Consider the following 24,979-nt stretch of genomic DNA (forward strand, 5'->3'; position numbering starts at 1 on the left):
ATTACTTGTGGCAAATTGCTATGATCAGACTTTTATTTGTAAATAATTTTAAAATAATGCATCATTTTTCTTTAACTGATTTTCCAAATGAGTTTCTAAATCTTCTCAAAAATGTTCCATAATTCTGAATCTACCTAATTTTAGGCTATATTTCTGATCTGTATTAAAATTTTCCCAAGATATCCTTTGTCCAGCTTTCGTAAAACCTGGCATATTACCAAAAGCATGATGAGACGACACTGAACTGTTTCGGTTTCAATTCAAATTCAACTCAGAAATACTTTATTGATCCCAAAGGAAAATTAAATAACTTAAGTTGGTATCAGTTGATATGAACTGTATCAAGCAATTCTGAAATTGTGCTAAAACAAGCCCTTTAATATTAACAACACAGTCTGGCCTAACCTGTTCCTGGAACTCTTTTGTAATTTGATATGTATCGTCAATGTTTTCTTTTTGCTGTTTTGCGTTTTGGAACTAATCCAGATGTCGGCCTATCTTTAGATGATGCAAGGATTCTGGAGCTGTTTGTCTTATTTTACTGCTTTGCTATCTCTGTCTTTGCATGCAGAATATTAAAATTAGTGCTTCACATCAGCAGTGGTTGTATCACTTTTTTTTTACATCGTGGTTGTACATCAAAGCACAGCTTCAACATGTCCGAACATCTCCACCATGTCTTACTTTACCGCTTTGTTTTTAATTCAGATGTTTTGCTCAGTTCTCAAAAAACACAATTATGCAGATTGTAAAGCTTCATTTGCATACATTGCTGACTTAAATGAAATGTTAGGTATTTTTAAAGTGTGCATAGACCTGACACAGAAAGAAAAATCTCAGTTTGCACATACAGCGAAAATCAAACTAACCTAAGAACCAAATGAATAATCTATTCTGTGTCTTCCTATTTTATTTTCATTCCTATTAATATCAGCAGTCAGTGTTCTCTCACACAGGCCTGACAGCAGCGACACATGGGCTCCTGGGCTAACATCGGCATGCCTTGATTTAGTTTTGAAAAACATGATTCTAACATGGCTTAAAATGGTTGTTGGTGTTGTTTCCTCCCGTTCTTTTATTATGATCTTTGAGCCAGAATATAACAGGTTTCATATTTGGTCTAGTATGTAAGAGCGTTGCTTTGAACAGTGCATTTATATTAATATTTTATTCCATTTGCATATACAAGATTGTGTGAATAAATTGGTTTATTGAAAAGCTTTTCAGAAATTTTGCTTCTTTCAAAATGTTAAAACAACATTTCAAACTTCTGTAATTGATTCTACAGAATCAATAAAAAAAGGTTTGGAAATACAGAAAGGAAGTCCAAATAAAAAGAATTCATTTGTACTGCAAAATATATGTACATACGTGTTAGAACTATTTTGCATAAATTGCTGCAGAAGTGCTATAGTCACTAAACCCAGGTGTGAGTATTTCTGCCAGTGTGGCCAGGTGCCAAGTCCAGCTGGAAAATGAAATCCGCATTTTCATAAAGTTTCTCACCAGATGGAAGCAAGAGCCTCTTGTTTCCATCTTTTTGTACTGATAATGTGAATTTCAAGAATGAGACTGAAATACAAGTGAAATAGTGATTGTGTAGTCAGACTAAAAATGTGCTGCATTTTTGCTGTTGCTGTCTGAAACTGAAAGAAGCACACAAAACATCCTTCACACAATTGTCCAGTGTTTTTATTTCATCTCCCTGGCAGATTTCTTCCCTGAGGTTCCGTCTCTGTCACTCACCAACGCTAGTTTGAATAACAGATCTTCAAAAGTACTAATACTATAGGATGTTTATTTAAAAAAATCTTCCAGATTAGTCATCCATTTATTTTTTTTCCCCACTGAGATAATCCATAATGAATGAAGCATCACATACTAAGCTTTAAGTTCAGTCAACCAGAAAAAGCCAAAACACTGTGGAGGGTGTGTGGGATTTTATCTGACTCATACAGATATAATGGATCATCTTTGTAGGCCTTATGTGAGGTTTAAAAGATTATACACAAGTGTGAACTCGAGGACGATTTTCATAGGTGATCTTGGAAATTGAATGTGTCTTTAGCTAGATTTTAACTCTTATGGAGCAGTCCAACACATCGTTATCAGTTACTAATTAGTTTTTATAAATGCATGGAAAAGTCAGCACAGCTTTTTCTTCTTTTAATTAGTATTTAAAAATATAATTAGCCAAACTATTTTCTTAAATATTAAAACATTTTATATAGAAGAGACAAAATGCTGATCAGTTGTCTGAGTCTGACAGATTAATAAGGACCTTTATTTTAAAGAACACAAAAGATTCTTTAAAATAATGAGTTTAGAAAAATATTATCCAAACAGCAAACTCTTAATTTGCATGAGAAATAAAAGCACAACAATGTCCATTTGACACAGAACAAAGCAGGCCTGTCAGGTTCAATCAAAAAATGATTGCAGATATCAAACTTAACATTATGACCATTGACAGGTGAAGTAAATAACACTGATTAGGCTATCTCTTCATCGTGCATCATGGCAACTGTTTGTGGTATGTATTAAGCAGTGAATGGTGAATTAAATCAATTATGTTTCGAAAGCAGGAAAAATGGGCATGTTTAAGGGTTTGAGGAAGTTTGACAAGGGCCAAAATATGTTGGCAAGACAACTGGTTCAAAGCATCTGAACTGAGCTCTTTGATTTCTGATCTGCAGTGGTCAGTAGTTATCGAAAATGTCACAGAAAGCATAACAATTCATCCTTGAATCATGTGTTGTGGATGGAGAACCTAAAAACAGCAAAGTGGAGAAAAGAATCATGTCAATGTTTATTGAAAGAAGTAACTTACATCTCTGTGAAGGAAACATGAAGGAACACAAACCATCGAGAAGCAGAGGAAGAAAATTGGAGAACAGGCAACAAAACTGTCAAGTCGGACAAAAACGGATCTGGAAATGAGTAACTGAAAACTGGAGACTTAAAAACTGAGGAGGTTATTAATGAACGTAAAAAATGGTGAGTGATAATTAATGGATTGCAGCTGTGGAAGAAGGCATGGAGCTGAAGAGAACTGAGGAGACTGGCTGGACATACATGGAACATAACTAAACATAAATGAATACTAAGGAAACAGAGCCAAATATCCAAAAACTGGGATAAATCTAAACATAAGAAACAGGACACTCAATTCAAAGTCAACTAAATTCAAAGTCATGGGACAACAGCAACTTGCAAATACAATAAATAACACAAACTGATCTGTTTTCTAAAAAGAAAAACAAATCTATGAAGTTCTTTACCTGATTTGATTCACTGCTGATTTGTTTTCCAGAACCTTTCCATGCTTGGTCAGGGCATATTAATATGATAATAAGAAATATTTTTAAGGAAAACTGACTTGTTGAATTTTATTGTGATTCCGTGACCTCATTGAAATTTTTATATTAACTTCCACAAAAAAACTAAGGGCCTCTATTTGTTCATGTTCAATTTCTTAGACATAAAAAACGAAGCAAAAAAGGTTTTAGAAGTAACTGTTAAAATTTCTGAACATAATTCTTTGACATGGGCTTCAAACATTATTGTTCATTTGCAGCACAATAAACTAAAGCAATCTGTTAAACTTTGCCTGTTAGTGGTTTAAGTGATTAGATTTCATTCTGGATTAGGAGGGAACAACTGAATAAAAGTTTGAATTATCACTGAACTGTGACATTTGAATTCCAGTTACCGTTAATCATGTTGTACCAGGAAATGACAGGTGTTTTGCTTCATTGAACTTTGTTTTTCACTGGGTGCATTTAAACAAAGTAACTATGTTTCAGCTGTACAGGTGATTTCATGAAGAGCAGACAGAGACAATGAGACACTACATGACTATCTCTGCAGATTAGTCTCTGCCATGTAAGCATACAAAGTAGAATATTTATTTTTTATGAATGGATGCAATTTAATCAGTGTTTGATCTCTTTAGGAGATAAGTTTTGTGAAATTCATAATCACTCTAACTCATGTAGTTAACATGTTTTTTCCTGACAAATATATGTCACCTGTATGTTTTTCGCATAATATGTTTAACTCTCAATAGATACAATTAGTTTTCATTTTAAGTGAAGATGACATCATCAGCACCCAGGAACGGAGTCTTAAGAGGAGGAATGTGAGAGAATGTAACATTTAGCTGGTTTGTTTTTCCTCTTTTTTTTAAAGTTTTGTTTCATTTTCACAAAAACTAGCAAGAATATCAGTGTCTGATTTTCTGACAACAGTTCAGCATCCTTAAAAAGCTTTTGTAGTTCACATGTTTTTGCTGTTTCCATAGGACTACAAACTACAAATATGCTAAATATGTGTGTTGTTGACAAAACATCTAGTTGAAAACACTTACAAAATGTGCAACCAGTGACAGACTTGTCAGAAAAATATTTTGGGAAAAGTCACTGAATTATATAATTATATATCCGCATATAAGACAAATCATTTTTACATCTGAAACACAAGGGAAAACCTTTCCACATGTTAATTATGTGGGAAAACTTTTCACATATAAAAGGTTTTCTTGCAGATCTATAGAGAAAGAAGAAGCTTCAGTTTGTGAAGACTCAAAGTCAAACACTTTTCACTGTTTCAATAAGCAAGAATGGCTCAAAATACCTTCCAAGATTATATACAACCTGACTATGGAGGTTTATTTACCAAAAATTAAGTCATGCTGGGTTTAAGAATCAAAAACCTTTTTTAAAGTATTTTAAACTACTTTCAAAAGTCCAGCTCCTCCGGATATTTTATCCAACATTCAATTTATTCTTACATGTCTTTGTTGTGTATTGATACCGATACTTTATGGATATTATTTAACTGTTGCTAAATAATACGGCGATTCTACTCTTTAGAGTATTTTATGAATACATTTGACTTTACTTTACCTGCAATGCATGAAAACCACCTTTGCTGAGCAAATAGAATAATAAAAATGTTGCTCAACAGGTATAAAGTGAAATAAAAAATATTTTTTTGGAACACTGGTATTTTAAAAAGAATGAAAAAAATGTTTTTCCAAATATTTCTTTCTTGCAAAAAATCCTTCACTAATATTGTTCAAGCATTATAGGATGATTATAGGATAGGACTGATGTTTTTCAAATCTTACCTGGAAGCAAACACTAAATCTTAAAGATTATTGCCTTTTTTAAAGTTTCTCCACATATGTCTTTGTTTTATTAATAAACTGATTGCTGTCAGTGTGAGTTTAATGTTCGTCTCAGCTGGGATTAAATGTGAGAGGGTGTGCGCAAACTGTGTCAAGACTTTGCAGCCGTCAGAGTGTTTGTGGACACACCAAATCAAACTGAGGGATGACAGACTCCTTTCTTCAGGGAATTCAATTTGAAGACAGACAGAAATGTATGCATTTTTATGGAGAACCCTGCCATAGTGCATTATTTTTGCTCATTCAAATATGGCAGAAGTGAACATTACATAAGATACATTTTGCAGTATAGGACACCTCTCAATCAAAAATATATCTAAAAAGAAAGTTCCAAGTTTTACTTGAAGAAAATGTTCTGTTTGCTTGTGGCTTCTCCTGGTATTTATTTCTTGAACTTCATTTGCATGGCAGTTTCTTTGTGTAACCTCATTGACCTTTTCCCTGGCTTTGGAACAGCATTCGCACAGTTGAGAGGCAATGTGCTAGAAGATGCCAAATACCAAGTCACAATTGGTCTACAGTGAGCTTGATATGAGTAATGATTGCGCAGGTGTCCCTACTGTAAACAGGTCTCAGTGACCCACCTAAGCTGTCTTAGCAGTGTCAATAAAAACTTTTTGGTTGGCCTCAGTGTGATCTTTGTTGGGTGCCGAGTTTACTTTTGTCAAGTATGCAGTCGGTTATCATCTCATGGTGGTTATGACACCTCTTCCAACGGTTATCTAACTCAACAAGACACAAAAATTACTTTTAATTCAGAAATACGTGAACTAGCAATTTTAAAATGTGTGTTGTATCACATTAAACACCTATGCAAGACGCAGGAGTGAATGAGCATGAGAAAGAATAACAGATGCACTTTGGCTTGGGAAATTAAAAAAAAAAACTGTTATCAATGATGAAATCCTCTGTAAAATGCTGACAGTGCAGTGATAAAAAGAAACATTTTCTTCTCAAGTTTCTTCATAAGTAAATTTTTCTGGTGATCTAATATAACAGTCAGGCAGCATGCCAAAAGCACAGTGCAGCTTGTTAAACAGTGTTATGTTGCAGAGGCATGCCTGATCCTGCAGATGTTTAAAAGAAAGAAATGATTTCAGGTTAGAAGATGAAAATTTATGGGGTGAATGAAATTTTTAAGTAGAAAGCATGGTTAGTTGAAGAAAATGGTGCAAAAAGTTTAATGTTTCATCACTGTTTTATGTGGGCTTTTGCAGACATAAAACGTCACCTGACAAAGTGAGAAAACACCTTTTCTGTTAGGCAATAGTCAAAGCAGCTAGTGAGTTTTCTATTGAAACACCCAGAAATAGAGGTTTTGGAGTGTGCTGCTGACCCAAGTAGCTCACTGGTAGATTAATGGTTTAAGGCCTATCACCACATTTAGTCTGTGAGTAAGAAAAAGGTAACAGTGAAGGGCTGTGTGTAGACAAATGGATATCTGACAGATATTGACTGACAGGTGTCTGGCAGATATCTGGAGCTTATCCCTGAGAAGGACTGAACTGTAATTACAACCCTGACAATGTTTACAAAGAGGAAATATCAGAACTTCAATGTCGTCTGCCGCTACAGACAGATAAACTAATTAAACTCATCATTGAAGCTCATCTTTTGTTAGATAAAAACAGCTTCAAAGGAACAACTGCAGGTAATGTGGTTTTGTGTCGGTAGCGTTAGCCTCTTTCATATGATGTCAAACTGGTGGCGAGTCATACCTGTAACAGTTCCCCTTAACGCAACAGTTTGTATACAAAGCACATGGAGGTGTCTTAATATATTCTTAAAGTGATACATGAAAGGAGCCAATATCTTTTAATATCAGGATACCAAGTGTGGTATTATGAGCAAATTAAAATATAAATTGAGCCAAAGCATAGAGGTGGCAGTCTATAAGCCACTGCTTCTGGTAGCAATCGAAAATCAAATATGATATAATTTGGGCAACTGGATAAATATACTCACATCAGACTCTGTCATAATCCGTGTTTCTGTGTGTTTATTTTGAGATTTTCTGTGTTTAGTCCTGTTTCCCTGTGAGTCTCTGTCCTGTCCTCCCCATTGATTGATCCCAGTGTATTTAGTCTCACCTGTTGTCTGTGTTCCTCGTTGGATCCTCGTCGTTGTCAGTGTGTTCTCAGTCGTCACAGTTGAACTGTATAGTCCTGTGAAGACTTTAGCTCATCATGTCAGTCTTTGTTTAGAGTCAGTTGCTACCGGTGCTGAGCCCCTGTGTTTTCCGCTCTGCCGTGCTGCCTGCCTGTTTGGACAGTCGAGCTATCATTAAATTCTCCATTATCATTACAACCTGGGTCTCAGCGTTCTCTCCTCACCTACAACCACATCACCTTTTGACAGACTCAAGGAAACAAGACACGTTTCATGGTTAACAGTTACTACATAGTTATTACAAAATTGGCAGGTAATAAAAAAATAAAAATAGTTTGAAAAAATAATTAATGGTGCAAATATGGCATCTAAAAAATAAGAGTTTTTCCAACTCCAGCTAGGAAGACATGGTTCCTGAAGTTTGTAAGGCTCTGTGGTCTGTGTCAGAATAGGCCAATAGATTGGAAGAGTTAGAGGAAACTGAATTTTGCAAATGTATAAATGTTGGACCTCCAAAGTGAAAACACCACACCAGTAATAAAAATATGAATCAAGCTCCAAACAATTAGTAGGTTTAAAAGGATTAATAATGAAGAATTACAGACAGAAATATTATCCTGTGTGTTTTCTTCTTTGCTCATCAAGAAAACCTCACATAAAAACTTATTACTATTTAATAGATATTACATGTCAAATAGGCTGCACAGTGGCGTTGGTAGGGCTGTTGCCTTGCAGCAAGAAGGTTCTGGGTTCAATTCCCGGCCTGGGGTCTTTCTGCATGGAGTTTGCATGTTCTCCCTGTGCATGTGTGGGTTTTCTCCGGGTACTCCAGCTTCCCCCCAGAGTCCAAAAACATGACTGTTAGGTTAATTGGTCTGTCTAAATTGCCCCTAGGTGTGAGTGTGTGTGTGCATGGTTGTGTGTCCTGTGTGTCTCTGTGTTGCCCTGCGACAGACTGGCGACCTGTCCAGGGTGACCCCGCCTCTCGCCCGGAACGTTAGCTGGAGATGGGCACCAGCAACCCTCCCGACCCCACTGAGGGACAAGGGTGAAAGAAAATGGATGGATGGATACACGTCAAATAATTGTTTAAACTAAGCACTTTGAATTGTCTTGTTGCTGAAAATGTGCTATACAAATAAAATTACCTTACCTAAAATTACCTTAAATCCCATTCATTTTTATTTCCTTATTTGACTTTAGAATTTTCCAGTGTCTTTTTTATGTCAATATAAGCTTCTTACTTCCTGTCACTTGGGTTTGGAGTCCTTCTTAAACCCTTGATATGTATTTCCTTATAAGCTTATCACGTCTGTTTGTTCAGTTGCACCTGGTGCTGTTGACACCTTCATTTTAAAATGTATTCAGTCTCACGTAACTTAATCGGTTGAAGGTTTCCATTATGAAAGACAGCACCGAGTATAAGAACAGCCTGCCAAAATGCAAATGTTTTGGTCACAAAAGTTGCTGTGAACTTGCCAGTTGTTAAATTGTGCCCGTTTGTTTATTCAGGTCTGCCTGCTTTGTTGCATGCCTGCTTCCTCTGTGACACTTTTTTTTAAAATGTGGGGACAATGTTCACCAAGGAAATGATTGCAGCAGCTAAATAAATATAACTGAAACAGCAAATAATGTGATTTTGCTGATACCATAATCTCCCAATCAAAGTGGAGACTGGTGTTTTCATAACATCCCTCATAGAGCTGAAGATGTTTCAGATGATACACCTGAGGTATCAATTGTCTGCTGTACATATGAGAAAGGAATAAAAAGTGAAATCTTAATTTTGTGTGCTTCGCTACACGTATTTAACTGAAAATGTATTTGGAAGACATATGAGTAGTCAAACATCATTAAGACGATTTCTGGAATTGAGAGGTCACACAAACTTGTCAGATGACCCCCAAGCACCTAATTCAAGACATATTACGCTGGGAAGCTCAGAGGCTCAAGTATCATAGTGTCAAGCCCATTTATCACTTTCCAATGATCATGGATTGGTCCGAATACATGCCCTTGAAATAAGAGTTTCAACAATACATCGACTAAACAAGTAGCGTCTTGGTTCCCCAGCCACAATAATGTGACCAAACTGATCCCTGGATCTTTCCATGATCAAAACCCATTGGTTGCTGGAGCAAATCCTTTAAGTCAGGCAGAGGAAGAATTTGGCTAAGAGAGTTAATAATAATAATAATAATAATAATAATAATAATAATAATAATAATAATTATTATTATTATTATTATTATTATTATTATTATTATTATTATTATTATAATAACACATTAAATGTATATAGTGGTTTTTAAAACACTCAAAGAATAAAATACCATTGTGGTACTATAAAATATCACAAGTCTGTACATGGAGGTACTTCTGATTCTACTCAAAACATAAAACCATTTCACTTTTTTTTTTTTTTAATTGTCAACTTTTGGCGAAAAAAAAGTTTACTACCCAAATTTCATCAGGATGTTGTAGAATATGTTTTATTATTATTATTATTATTATTATTATTATTATTATTATTATTATTGCTGTTTTAATCTAAGGAAATGATTATCCACTGTTTGTTCACCTTATGAACTCTTTGTGCTCTGAACCAGTCCCAAAAAAGGCTGGCACATGTTGCTTGTCGTTTATGATGCCTTTAGTGATCTCCACCCAGACAAATACAATCTCTAATCTGATACTTCCAAAGACGCAAGGTTCTCTGGTTACCAGATGGTGCATTAAAACATGACCACTTCCTGTCTACAATTCTGACTATACAATTACATTTTATTATAGATAATTACTTAAACTGGTATTGAAAATCTATCATGCTTGACAGGGAAGGAAACTTTGAATACAAATCCTGATAGGAGGTGATCAGAGTTTCTGGTTAAAGGGACAACTGACAGAAATTTGTCGTAATTTATGCTATTCTTGTGGAAAGTTTTTGTTTTTTTTACTGAGCAGAATTAAGATGGCTTGCAACATTTATGCTTGCATTTTAGCATAGTTATAAAAAATTTTGTTAGTAAAGGCCTCTGCAGCATAAGTTGAATAATTTCTTATTTGAATAAAACCCATTTTGTCCATCTCTAACGCCTCTGTTCCCTTAATTCCTTCACTTAAACTTCATGAACCCCTCAGGCTAAACTCCATTTCGACATGACAGGTATGATGGGCAGTTATCAAACATGTGACTGTTGACACAAGCTCGGTGGGAGACGAGATATACGATAGGAGGTTTGGCAGAATTCATGCTGGGACAAAAGTCAATATTTGCCTTCAGTTGCCCTGTCACTTATGTGTGCACAAGCCCCATTCAAGCTCTAGTCAAGTGCCTCAATGCACCCGGCAGGCACATAAAAAGCACACAGATGACAGGGTGCTGGTGTAACTGTATGCCCCTCTGGTTTCTTCCAGTATCATATTTATCTGGATGCAAACACAGGAGTGAACTCATTTAATTCTTGTGAAGAAATAACAAGCAACAAAACAAATGATTTCTTTGGGCTACAGGTGAGTTGCAGTTTCAATGGAAAACTTGCCAAGCAGGACTAAAGTAAATAATCACTGAATAAACAAGGCAACTTGAATGATTGGCATTGTGTTTTCTTTTCTTCAAACTCTTCTTTGGAACTGAATGTGTGTGTGAAGTATACTATTCTGCTGACACTGGAGGCATTTAGATATGGTTCAGTACAGATGCAGACCAGGTAGAGAGATAATTAGATTTTCAACAGGCTGGTATGTCTAGAGCAGGCACAAAAGTGCCTATGTGTAAGGTTGTTGCAATAAGCAATTAATCAATTAATTATTCAAATAATTCAAATGAGCTCAATTATTTCCATTGTGATAATTAATATTTGTTTGAAGGGAAGTTTTGTTTACCGACACATCATAATCCATTTTATTTATGGTTTCATTTGTAAGTGTTTTTTAATTTCCTTTTTATTTATTGTTTGTTATGTTTTATTTTGGAAATGTAAAATATCTTCCACTCCCAATGATAAAAGCTCTTTTCAAAATTAAAGTGTATTGGTATTTGAGAGGGTGAACTTGGATTATTATGGCATCATCAATATATTACTTGAAACCAAACAACAAAATTATTAGCGGCTGCACAGTGAACCCATTCATGTTTTACAGCAGACAGCAGCTCCCCTCTCTTGCAGGTACTGCGTACCCCCGCGAAATCTTTTAGGGATACGCAGTACCCTGCCGTACCCCCTTACTTTCACCCCTGGTCCCACCATAAATACTGCCTCTGTGCTGTGTTTCAGTCTAAGCCTTGCTGTCCATTGGAGCATTATTTGCTCTCTGTTGTAAAATATCCTGTTGCTATGGTTATGCATCAAAACAAAATGGCAAAGTATGAAAAATATTTCCAAAAATCAGTCCAAATACATGGTATCCAAAACAAGAAGCAACTTTTGTCCAAACAAAAGCTATTTTCCTCCAGAAAGGTGGAAATGAAATTTTAAAAAGTAAAAATCTCAATGAAACAACATTGAGCGGCACAATTTTCCATGCATCATAAGCAGCTTTTGTATTCTTATATCAGTGTACTGAATTTTTCTGTCTTATTATGCCAGCAGGGTATATGATCACTGTCCATGCACACCTGTTGATTGTCTGAACCTTGTAAAAGTATCCATAGCCCTTGAACTTTTCCATATTTTGTCACAACTGCAAATATATTTTCACAGAATTTTATGGGAAAGACAAACACAAAGTGGTATAGCGTTGTTAAGTATAAACAAAACTATACATGATTCAAAACGTTTTTTACAAATGAAAGCTAAAAAGTGTGGCATTCAAAAGTGTTCAGCCCCCTTTCCCTGAATACAACCAATCGCCTTCAGAAGTTGCCTGATGACTGCTCATGGTAAACAAATTCAACTCCACTATGACTGCCTCAAAAGTTGGCTAAGAGAATATTGGGGAACAAACAGCATCATGAAGTCCAAGGAACACACCAGACAGATCAGGGATAAAGTTGTGGAGAAGCTTAAAGCCGGCTTAGGCCATCTCACAGAGTACTGTTCCATGAATCATCTGGAAATGAAAAGACCATGGCACAGCTGTGAACCTACCAAGAAAGGGCCATCCACCTAAACTTACAGGCTGAACAAGAAGAGCACTGATCAGGGATATAGCCAAGAGGTTCATGGTGGCTCTGGATGAAATGCAGAGATATCCACACCTCAGGTGGGGCTATCTGTTCACAGTAAAACTATTAGTCATGCACTGAAAAAATGTGGTTTTATGGAAGAGTGGCAATAGAAAAGCCATTGTATAAAGAAAACTATAAGAAGTTCCATTTGCAGCTTGCCACAAGCCATATTGGGATACAGCAAAAATGATAAGACAAGACCCAAATTGAACTTTTCGGCAAAAATGCAAAGCGCTATTTGTGGTGGAGAACAAACACTGCTCATCACTCTGAACACACCTTCCCCACTGACAAACATGGTGGTGGCAGCATCATGCTCTGAGGGTGCTTCTTTTCTTCAGGGACAGGGAAGATGGTGTCATGCCCAGCTCAAAGGCGAGGACAAAAAAGGAAGACAGACGAGCGGATCTATAGAAACAATTTATTTGATGACCAAAATACGTTCCAGGAGATCAAGCCAGCCAATGCTGCTCGTTCCAGTCTGGTCCGGAGGGCAAACAAGCAGACAGTGACTGACTAGACGTCAGTATTTATCATCTGCCAGTGTGTACAATTAACAGCCCATCTACCTGCTTCCTGAAAAGAAACCAGAAAACACAGAGGACTAGAGACACCTACTGGAAAGGAGGGGATTGTCACAATGGTTAGAGTTGATTGTAAGATGGATTGAGCCAAATACAGGGCAATCTTGGAAGAAAACCTGAACACTCCTGAACCTGGAGTCTGCAAAAGACTTGAGGCTGGGGCAGAGGTTCACCTTCCAGCAGGACAACAACCCTAAACATTAAGCCAGATCTACAATGGAATGGTGTAAATCAAAACATATTTATGTGTTGGAATGGCAAAGTCAAAGTCTAGACATAAAGTCAGTGGAGAATCTTTGGCAAGATCTGAAAACTGCTGTCAAGTTAATTTTATTTGTATAGCACACTTCAGCTGCAAGGCAGTTCAAAGTGCTTTACATCAAAGAAGTAAAAAGTCATAAAAATAACATACATTCACATTAAAAAAGAAAAACAAATTTAATTCAAAGTAATAACATTAAAATCATATACATAAAACATATTGATACATGTACCATTGGTAATCATTTTGCCAACTCATCCCCAGTGTAAGAGTTGGTAATTTACACACAATTCATGTGTGTAAACAGCGACACGTGAATGATAAAGACACTGTAGTAATTAGCAGAACCTTCCGGAAGAAAACCAATCAGAATAAGAGCTTGTGTCCTGCTTGAGGTCCTGCTATTACACAAACCTACCATAGGGGGCACTGTGGTAATACACAGATTATACACAAAATCAGGTTTATGTGTATTAAACGGACATCTCGGGTTTTTTTGCATTTTGGGGTTAAGAAGCAATAAGATTTTCTGTAACGTTTAAGTTCTAGAATGTGTGTATGAGATCCATTTGTTTGTGAAATATTTGTTACCTTTTGGGTGTGTCCTGGTAGCAGCCATCTTGGAACCTACTAAGGAGGAGGCCCGCCTCAAACCCAGCTCTTATATAGAAGGAGCCATGTTTGCTGGAGTTTGATTGGCTGGGCAGTTAATTGAGAAGGCGGGGACAACAGTATATAGACTGCTGGCTGAGCCTTGAGAAACTGAAAGCAGAGAGACTGATAGCTAAGAGACTGATGGAAAAGATGCCATTTTGCCTTGTGAGTGAAATATGCTGTGCTGAAGGAGGCCTAATAAATCACCTTTGTTTATGGAACAGCCAACTTTGCTGAGTTTTCCTTCCACACCACACCTCTCAGTGTTAACAGGGGTTATTGGACCAATAGAACCTTTTCTACACTTTTAGATTTTTGTCGAAATTAGCAGGACACTGCTCCTGTCCTGTCAATTCAAAATGTTCTTCTAGGGTTGTGTGTATTCTGACAAAATGTCCTGCTAAACCACATTTACCAACACACACACACACACACACACAAAAAACAAAAACTGTTGTGACTAACAGAGGCAATGAAGAACACTGTATACTCTTTGGGAAGAGGACTCTTGTGACAATTACAACAGAGCTGCAAAAGGCTGGTTCAGTTTACAAATCAGCAAACACTATGAGAAAACAATAATTTTTATGGATAATAAAAGTTTGTGCCAGCAGTTTGGAGAAAAAAAATAGTAAAAATAAACAATTGTGGGGCTCTAAATAACTTTTTTTCCATTTTATTTTTTTTTTCAAACATGCATGAAAATCACAAACATGATGAACGTTTTAAAGCTGAAAGTACAGCTTCAGGTGTAACAGCAAAGCTCATTCATGTGATCGAAACAAAAGGCAAGTTTATTATTTTCTAACATCTGATATTTCAGTGCAGCAATCAAACTGCTGTTTTTAACCTTTATGCCCTAAAATGGAGAAGGTGTTGGACAAAAAAAAAAAAAAGATTTTTTTTTTTTTTTTTTGGAAAATGCTGGTGTCACATCCCAACTCTATTAAAAAAATCCTCAGCAGAGGTGGTCAACAGCATAGTGCAAATATTAGAAAATAAATCACCGGTGCTAACAATGCTGATGCAAATCATTATAACTAGTATTAGCATGTTCTACCAAGCTCAAGCTAAATTGGTTCTCATCACGATCCCAAGTTTGTCTTTTGATTTTTAGCACCACCTCCTGGCCGTCAATGGGACATTTTTGACTCTGCAGCGCACAAAAAGACATGAAATAAATAACATCAGGGTACTTGTGGAAAAATCATCCAAATAGATCACCCAAAAATACTTCTGAGGTACATTACGTTTAAAGCTCTCTCTATAATGACATGTATGTGTCCATTCATCCTTTACCCAAGTAGTATACACTATTTTTAAGTCAGTTAAATCCATGGAGAAACCATTGAGATACATACACAACAGGCACGCTCGCACATACATTTTATATTTACTACACATCCTGTACACATGGACTCAAACTACAGTCACTCACCAGGCAAAATAGATTTAAATGGCTTTTTCAACCCTTCCCACTCACTCACTTCCATCCTTTTTGCACTTCAGCATCTCTTTAAGGTGAAAACCCACCATCGAAACCGCACACTGTCCCATGCAAACTGAACTGGGCAGAATCACATTGTAATGCTTGATAGTTAGTGTTTTGGCTCTCTGGGATGTATCTTTGGGAGTAGTTAGAAATATACAGACAAAATAACTGATACTGAAGACCAGCTCATTGATAAGGATGCTCGATAGTGTGACAACGTTTAGTGTTGCAGCATGGGAAGTTTTTCACTGATTCCTTCGCAAGAAATAACAATAACTAAAACGCCAAAATCTTCATGTATGAGACTAATTAAAAACATATTCCTTCAGATCAAAACATATCTACACAACCAAAGCGTTACAATTCAAAGGTCACATATTGGATCAGCAAATGTTGAAAGAAATTTGTTAATCTCCATTTTAAAAATGCTTAAAGAGGCCAAATATGCTTAAGATTTTCTCTCTAAAGGCTAAATTTGAAAAAATCAAATGGGCACTTCACTTGAACTAAGAATGGCAGGCTTAAAATGATGAAAGCCAGTTACTGACTGTAGGCCATCTTGAGCTTCACTAATGGACTAACCCTTCATTTGTCACCAAATCAGAATGCTGTAGCTTTTGGACGACAACAAAAGACATGATTGAGAACTTCTACTAAACAAAGTCTGCTTATAGTTCGACAAATCAGTATTTTCATGATCCAAGGGACTTTTCAATCAAAGTCTAATAAAATTAGAATGTTGCTGCTTATAAAAGGTACTTTGTTGTTTTAACCCATGTGAAAACACATAAAATGACACATGATTGTTGCCACTTTTTGAGCATAAAATTTTGTCAAATTAACTGTATTAAACAGTTTTTTGAGAATTCAAAGGAGAGACTCAGCTGCCCATGGGAGTAGCAGATGCATGTCGGTTTTTTTAGGGGGATTTTCTCCTTAATTAGGCATGTCTTACAAGTTAAAATAAAAATATTCTTGTGTATCCATCTTTAGAGGTTTAAAGCACTCTTAAATGAAGCATTCACACGTGTGAATCCATGTCAGGTCGGATGTTTCACTGCAGTATATGTGATCCATCAAGTCACCGTTGTTTGTCTGTTGAAAGGTCCATAAAGGTTTCAGGGAGAGTTGTCATGAGTCCATAAAAAAACAACAAAAAAAAGAAAATATCAGTTCCTCCCCCCTCCAACTCCTTTGCACTTAAGGATTCCCATGATGTTAGAGCTCATGTTTCATCATGGGGGTGAGGGGTCTTTGTCTTTCTAGCTCTTTCCAAACGGATAGGGACCATGAATACCCTGGAACAAAAAAGATGGAGAATGCATATCACTTTATGTTTTTATTTTGACATTATGTACCAACCCTATGCCTATTGTGGACTTTAGTGTTCCCCTGGCTTAGAGTAGCATCTGTAGGAAAACCTGTCATGCTTATTTTAATACAAAGACAAAAGGTTTTGATCAATTAGGTTCAACCAGCCCAGTGAAACTTCAGAGCTGAAACTGGGAATAAAATGTGAGCTACAGAAGTTATAGGGTGTCAAAACATATCACTCTGTGTGTTAGGAATCTATCAGTTCAAATTATGAAATAAGTTAACTTTTCAATATTACACCTCAACAAAACACACAGTAGTGACAAATGTTTTAGAACCTGCAAAAGACAATTTGTAGGTTTGATAATCAATTAAAGAATAGTAGTAATACAAATAACACAAGCACACACTCATAACTTCGTAAACAGCCAGTGCAATGCTTGCAAAAAAAAAAGCAAGAAGTTTTGATACACAGGTAGCTTAATTTAAAATATAAAACCACAAACGACATAATGGAGTCATACTGGATAATAAAAACTGGTGGGAACTGATATATCCAACGCTGTTATTGCATAGAGTTAGACCTGATAGCTAATTAAACATCTGACAGGTGTGTGGGTAATTAAAAGTAGCAGAGAAAGGCTGACTGACATATGAACTCTCAACACTGAGATCAAACATCAGTTCTGAGCTGAAATGGAATGCTACAGCTGCAAACATGTATTTTAATACCATTCTTCACACGCTCTTTGTGAAGAAATCAGGAACTGCTTTATTGACATAAATGAGTGCAAATCAAAAGTATCACGTGAGAGGAGCCTCTCCATGACTGTGACTGTAGGAACTTGATCTTCTTTAGGATAATGTCCAGAGGAATTTGAACAAAAAAGTTTGGGGGTAGTTAAAGAACACGCCGTACTGTCCAACACACAGATTTACAAGAAACCATCAGACACAACCCTCAGCATCCTTGAAATCAAAAAAAGATAAAAGCCTGACCAAGTTGTTCAGGGAAGAGGCCACAAAGTTTTACAGATTCTTTAAGCAAAGCAGAATTGGGTGATGATAACATTTTCTTTTCTGTAGATGTAAGTTATCAGCTTGAGCAGATTTGGAGCTGCTGACAGAAAATCAGGTAATTACACTGTCTTAAATGCTTCACTGTGAACCATATAAGTCATCATTATGCAACTAACGATTGCATAGTGTAATCATTGGTTGCTGTTCTAAACCGTATGTAAATAACAATATAATAGTATTGCACTAGGGCTGCGGGATATGAGGAAAATCTAATATCCTGATATATTTTTGCTATATCACAATACACTATATGTCATAACATTCTTAAATGAGCTCTAATGTTATTTTAAACTAGACTCCTTGCATCATGATGTTACCCACTCAAGTTCCTGCCCCCATTTCCCTGCTAGGCTTAAATGTAAGCTCATATAAAAAGGGATGCAGTGTTTTGCTATGAACTGTCTGGACTATGACTAGATAACAAGGTGAGAAATCAGTTTTAACTAAGAAAAAAAGAATAGCTAGGGAGAGGGAAGTAGGTCAGTTATGCTTGACTTTGACAAACTTAAACAAATGTGCTGTGGAATAATGTGTGTTTTGGTTCAGCTTAGAAATAAAAAGCAGGCGTTTAAATTAGCTAATCAACCACCGCTGTGTTGCTAGTAGCAGCAGTGGCTAATCTACCACAGCGATCACTTATTAATAATCGCAAAATACACACCAAGCCTAATAACCCCAAACTGTAACGAACTGAATGTTCTGTTCTATGTGGGGCAATGTTTGAGTGTTTTTGCTGCTGAATCCAGACACATAAAGTTGCATTGTTGTCAGTTGCTATGGCAAAGTGTCTACGTGTAGCATGAAGCGACAGAGAGTGAGAAAAATAAAGAATGAGTAGTTTTGAGGGGTGTCAAACTCCAGTCCTCAAGGGCCACTGTCCTGCAGTTTTTAGACGTGCCACAGGTACAAAACACTGGAATGAAATGGCTTAATTACCTCCTTCTTGTGCAGCATAATTGGTAGAAAATGTTCAGGTTGGGAGGTGGGAGGGACTAATGATTCATTCATAGGGTATTGGGTAAACCATATTCGCATTCAATTTGAAGTTTATTATTTGAACGACAATTTATACTCGATGGTTGCCATATAGCCATTTTAACTATCATAAATAGAAAATATCGCGATACATCAAGTATACATGATACATCGCCCAGCCCTATATTCTACTATTACAAAATGAGTCCCAAAACCCTGAATAAAACAGATGAGTGGCGTGACAAATGCAAAGGGTTTAATGAGCAACAAAGGAGTGATTTTGACTGTCCTGTGACTCAGTGACTTTGTATATTTGTAAGAGCTGGGCATGTTTTTCCAACCTGCATGTCTTAATACAGTTTTTCCTTAAACCACAAGCAGCACAAGCAGCTTGTGGTTTATAGAATGTTTAGTTAGACCATTTTAATATTAAACATTAAAAATGTACACGATTACCACACTATTAAAAACTAAGTTTAGAGCATATATATAAGCAGAGAAGTGGCAATATTTAAACCACCACTTTGTAACTCAGCATGAAAGGCAATTTAATATGTTTTTGTCTTTACTACACAAACAGCCAAATTACATAAGTAGCCCTTTACCATTTCCAACAGGTACTAACTGACAAGGAAGTAATGTAAAATAATTTCCTAACATTTAGTTGATAAAATGTTTGCGGACTTCTTCACTCTTATAATATGTAAAGCAGGTTGACTTTCAGGTGTTTTGTGTGCCTAATGTGTCTGTGATATAATCAGCTACACGTAGATAGATACAATCAACTTACCAGTATTAAATTCTGCTTGTTAAAGCACTCAGCACTAAGATCATTAAAAATGATCATAAAAAATGATCTTAATGCTGGGTGCACTGTGAAAGATATCCTGCAGATTTTTGCGGTGTATTTTGAAAACTTGCAAAAAGGCGGAATAATAAGTCATATAAACAACCAGACCTTTTCACCTTCAACCTATATGACCTCTGTGTTTTTCTCTGTTGGCAAAAAAAATATGAATTCCTAATGAAAATATGCCAGAACTTTAGACAAAACTGGGTTTGAGCCGAATAATCACTGTTCTAGTTCAGCATATCTGCATTTGGAGGAAAAATAAAACTCTTTACATACCCCACTCAAAAGATATTAAAAGTATTTATATTGGAACTTACATACCTGGCCATAAGTTACCACGGAAAGATTTGTTTGGAGACCGTTTGACGCCCTATTTACAGCATTATGAGACAGTCCGTTCTGATCTTGCTGGATTGGCTCTTGTGTGCGCTCCCAGGCTCCTCCAGGGTCTCTGAAGCTGCTGTCAGTGGCATCATGCTTGTTCTTCTGCGGCGAGGCGAACGGGTTGAAATCCCCCTGCACGTTGCGCTGCGGTTGCGTGTTGAATTCCGTCTCAAAGGAAGAAAGCTGCTGAGTGACGCCGAGTAGACCGCCGACTTCTACGCTAAGAATCACCCAGATCACATCTGCAGAAACAAGGACGTACAGTTGAAATCCAATAAGAGAATATGTCAGAGATGCATTTTTTTTCATTTCTTCAAAATTGAAAGTTTACATACAGAATAAGTACTGTCTCCTTAATGAAGGAAAACCCAGATGATGAAACTTCTGATAGACCATCAATAAAGATATCAATAAGGCCAACTTACTTGTTTTTTATTAATTTAAAGACATTTTAAGGCCTTTATTTGAAACAGATTAAGATTTTTTTAAAGATGCCCAGACACCCTGCTGCAAGAGGAACTGGTGTGCTTCACAAAATGGATGGAATCATGAGGAAAAAATTTTATGTGGAAATATTGAAGTAACAACTAACAATATTAGCCAAGTTAAAGCTTGGGTGCAGAATATTCTTCATAATGGACAATGGCCATAAGCATACAGCCAAAGTGGTTACAGAGTGGCTTAAGGACAAAAAAGTCAAAGTTTTGGCATGGCCATCACAAAACCTTGATGTCAATCCTATAGATAATTTAACTCAATACTTAGTTGAGTTATCAACTCAGTATGTATTGATATTTCCATACTAAATATCAATAAATGAGACATTTATTTATTTTATATAAATTCCCTATCTCATTATTCAATCAATCAATCCAATTTTATTTGTATGGCATATTTCAGCAGCAAGGCATTTCAAAGTGCTTTACATCATAACAAACACAAAAACACAAAGTCATGCAAAATAGAATCAACAATCAAAACATTACATTAAGTCAAGTGCCATCACTAAATTCGTAATTGATTACGTTTCAAATACAATTCAAAACAGGGGGGTTTTTAGTCGAGATTTAAAGGAAGTCAGTGTTTCAGCTGTTTTACAGTTTTCTGGAAGTTTGTTCCAGATTTGTGGTGCGTAGAAGCTGAATGCTGCTTCTCCTCGTTTGGTTCTGGTTCTGGGGATGCAGAGCAGAACCAGAACCAGAAGACATGAGGGGTCTGTAAGGGTTGATACAACAACAGCAGATCTTTAATCTTTAATTATTGTAGCATTTAGTAAATAGAAATAATTTTTGGTAATTCTAACTGATCTAAAACGAGAAATTTGGTTGGATTTAATTTCAAACAGTTAGAGGGAAAAAAATGTGTATGTGCCTTATGTACTGTCATTCCTGGGCTATGAGAAAGTAAAGGAATATCTACTCGGACTTAGAAATGAAATTTTGCAGTTTTTCCTACCTCCGTAGAACAACCCGGCTGCTGTGCACATCCTCCATTGGCCCTGGTACATGCCTGGGTTTGTAGGACTTCTCATCTGTACACTCACATCTGAAATTTCCTGGGGGTCTAGAGACTTCACCATAACCGAGTTTACATGCCCAAACTGATCCCCTCCAATGTATTTGAGGCAAACACCTGGCGGCCATGACTCTCCGCCTACAAATGAGGAAAAATATCAAAGCAAAAAATAAAGTTAAGAAAAACATCTGGTGACGTTTAGTGTTGTAAAAAGGTTTAAAGATGCTTCCTGACAGAGTTAAGTTGTAGTAAAAAAGCATGTACCTGTGTTTTGTATTCTCCAGGTCTTTGTGAACAGTGTGTCCGGAGGAACAGACTCTCCTTCACCAATTGTCACATCTTCAACAAAGGACATGGATGGTGTGTTGACACTGGGGCTTTCGAAGTCATAATATGCACCAATAGCAGCCTGAAGGTTCCTGCTCCAGCATAATAAAAAGAAAGCAGGGAGTCATCACATTTTTTAACATGCATTAATATAAAAAAAAACATTCTATCTGAATCTTTGGTAAGAGGATTGTGTTATATTGCTTCCCTTAGAGTTTTTAAACAAGTCAAATTGCTACAACTCATGTTCACAAGTCAAGTTACAGCTGTGTTTTAGAGAGCGCTGCTAAAATGCTTTACTTCCCACTCAGAGGTTTCTGACAAATAACAAGCACTTTTCTTTAAGTGAAGAATCTTTAAATCATTGAGTACGGCAAACAGGTTAAAGTGCAAATGAGTTTTGCACTTTAACTACTAAAGCTTAATGCATTTTGTATTTCTGTTATGTTGTTAAACCAGTTACAAACTTGAATATGAATAGGCAGGGACACAACTGAGGGCTTTAGAAATGGAAATAACACTAGAAAACATTAAGGAAGAATGGGTGGGAGTGAGAGACTACAGAGATCAAGGAGTTCGCCTGAATAAAAGACCAACCTGGATGTAAAACTGAGGATTTTTAAATGAAGGTTTTGTAACTTTCAAGCCAGGTTAGCCTTCTTGCTAATGCTGTAACTTCTGTAGGAACCAACACAACATAAGACGTTGAATTTAACTTGGTGTTGAGTCTCAACAAGACGTAGTCACAAGTCCCTTTTAGATCAGAACTGAACGCAACCCTCCTAACGGATCACTGTAGGTCCTTTCACACCATACAAGTTAACCTACAGAGATCACAGAGCCAGAGGGATTTCAGAACATGGAGATGGAAATCCTGATATATTTGTAGTTAAAGGTTTGCTGAAAAAAGTACATGCTGTTGACCTATGTGTTTGGAAGTTCTTCATTTCAATGCATTGAGTAAAAGGAATATAAATAAAATCTGATATTTTATAGCATTTCAACTGAAAATTTACAGCGTTTAACAAATGAAAACTGTGTAACTAAGTTGTGCCTTTCTATAGGAAACGATATTGTACATATATGAAATGGATGTACAAATTACCAAAGAACTGAACTGCCCCGAGGAGCTAAAGGTAATACACTTTGCATATTTAATAATTAGAAAACCAAAATGTTCTGTTATTTTTGTGTGGAGGCTCAGGGACACCATCCTAAAACGTTTCAGTGACTGAAGTCACAAAGAATCACGTCCATTGATTAGATCAATTGATCAGGAACAGAGAGGCGTTTTGATCACTGCTGCTTTTGCTTTTGTCTCCTGATAGATCACGACTGATTCTAATCTGAGTCGTGGTTTCACAAACAGCTCATTTTGAGCAGTTCTCCACGCTATTGCATAATACAACAAACATAACCTAACCCAGGAGTATAAAGTGCTTCATTTTTCACGTTAGGTTTCTCAACCAGGTTGGTGTTGTTTTTGGAACTTTGTCGCGGCATTAGAACTCGTGGTCAGGGCAAACTTTACTGTTTTACTTCCGTTTACCTCAAATGGCCCACTAAGAGTTAACAGCCATTTCCCGTAACGGAAGGATAAAATGACCCATGCCGCACTGACCATCAGCACTCATCCCTGGCCTACAATAGGCACTTTATTTTTTTTTAATAATTTTAACATACGATAACTAGCTAAGCCAAAAGCTAAGTTAGCGCCATGGTGCTGTTCAACAACAGGCCCACCTATCCCCGCACTCACCAGTTGGTCATGTCCAGGAAGAAGGCGCAGCCGGCCGGGTTGAGCTGGAAGCCCAGCAGCCTCTGGAACTCCGAGATGAGGACGTCCTTGTCCGTGGTACCCATGCAGCTGAATTTCTGCATGAGCTCTGCGTCCACGTCCATGTCTGTGCCCTCCATGGATGGCGGGTCGTCCAGAGGCGGGGGTCCTCTCTCAGTTAAGTCCGAGGCCTCGTTCAGCCATAACGACCAGCTCAATAACAACAACAACAAGCGTCAGTGCGCATGGCACGAGCAAGGGGGGACGACGTTTGACGTTGCAACAGTGCGTGCGTCACTTACAACGTCATCTGTTGCTATTTGTGGCCACCTTTTCATTGGTTTATCAATGAAATTCATGTAAAACACATTTCAGCGCACACTGATAAGAAACCGATCGAGATTATGCTTCTGGAACTCTGACAATTATTCATAGGCCATTCAGTGGACATGTCGTTCATACTGGAACATTTCAGTTGGGTACAATTTATGAAATTAATTTAAATACTAATACAAAGTGGAAAAATTGGACATCGTGTGCTTTAGTGACGTCGCAGTTATGGGTGTGGATGCCACCAGTGCACCCAGTATATATTTTGGAAATAGAATACTCAGCATGTAAAAAAAAAAATAGATAAAGTATATGAGACACAACTGCTGCACCGTCTGAAGGTGTTTGAAATATTTAAACTGCGTAATAATAACTAAATCAGGTATCCCTGATTATAGTTTTTCAAGATAATTCAGAGCCCAACAAGTAATTTCCACATCAGAATCTTATTTGTTTTTCTATTATCATTTTATTTATTTATTTATTTATTTATTTATTTATTTATTTATTTATTTATTTGTTTGTTTGTTTGTTTGTTTGAATAAACAAATATTTGTTTGTTTATTCATGTGTACTGCTGTTCGATTATTTGAATGTTACAGTCATTCAGTTCTGGTTTTTGCATTATTCCATGTAGATAGGAATGTTATAGAATATTTTACATTAAAGTCATGATAAAATAAAATCTGCTTTGATAATGTCTATTAAAATTCAAAGTCGTCAACTTACTGAGCTCTTATTATTTAACATGACTGTGCCCAACAGCCATTGTTTCACACAAATCACAAATTTTGCAGCCTTGTAGTTACTTTAGTTAAACTGTCCTTTCATCTTAAACATTTTTTTCTGTTATACAGTACATTTTTACATTGTAAATTATATGTGTTTTTAAATCAACGCTGTGTTTAATATGATAGACTATTTTATTATAATGTCACAAATATTTCACTTGGATCTGGTGA

The 24,979-nt window shown here is 36.5% G+C and overlaps 1 protein-coding gene across 1 annotated transcript; it reads right to left on the reverse strand.

Annotated features, from left to right (window-relative positions):
• Window positions 1–13,368: 13,368 nt before the first annotated feature.
• ilrun (inflammation and lipid regulator with UBA-like and NBR1-like domains) lies at window positions 13,369–24,366 on the reverse strand. Its single transcript, XM_008409035.3, has 5 exons — window positions 23,670–24,366; window positions 21,848–22,002; window positions 21,524–21,721; window positions 20,006–20,310; window positions 13,369–16,760 (listed from the first exon to the last, which is right to left on the reverse strand). Exons 1-5 carry the CDS (start codon window positions 23,825–23,827, stop codon window positions 16,725–16,727), a joined length of 852 nt encoding a protein of 283 aa, XP_008407257.1. The 5' UTR covers window positions 23,828–24,366; the 3' UTR covers window positions 13,369–16,724.
• Between the last annotated feature and the right edge of the window lie 613 nt (window positions 24,367–24,979).

The sequence above is a fragment of the Poecilia reticulata genome, chromosome 5, assembly GCF_904066995.2.
Source record: "Poecilia reticulata chromosome 5, P_reticulata-male-v2, whole genome shotgun sequence".
Taxonomy (NCBI): domain Eukaryota; kingdom Metazoa; phylum Chordata; class Actinopteri; order Cyprinodontiformes; family Poeciliidae; genus Poecilia; species Poecilia reticulata.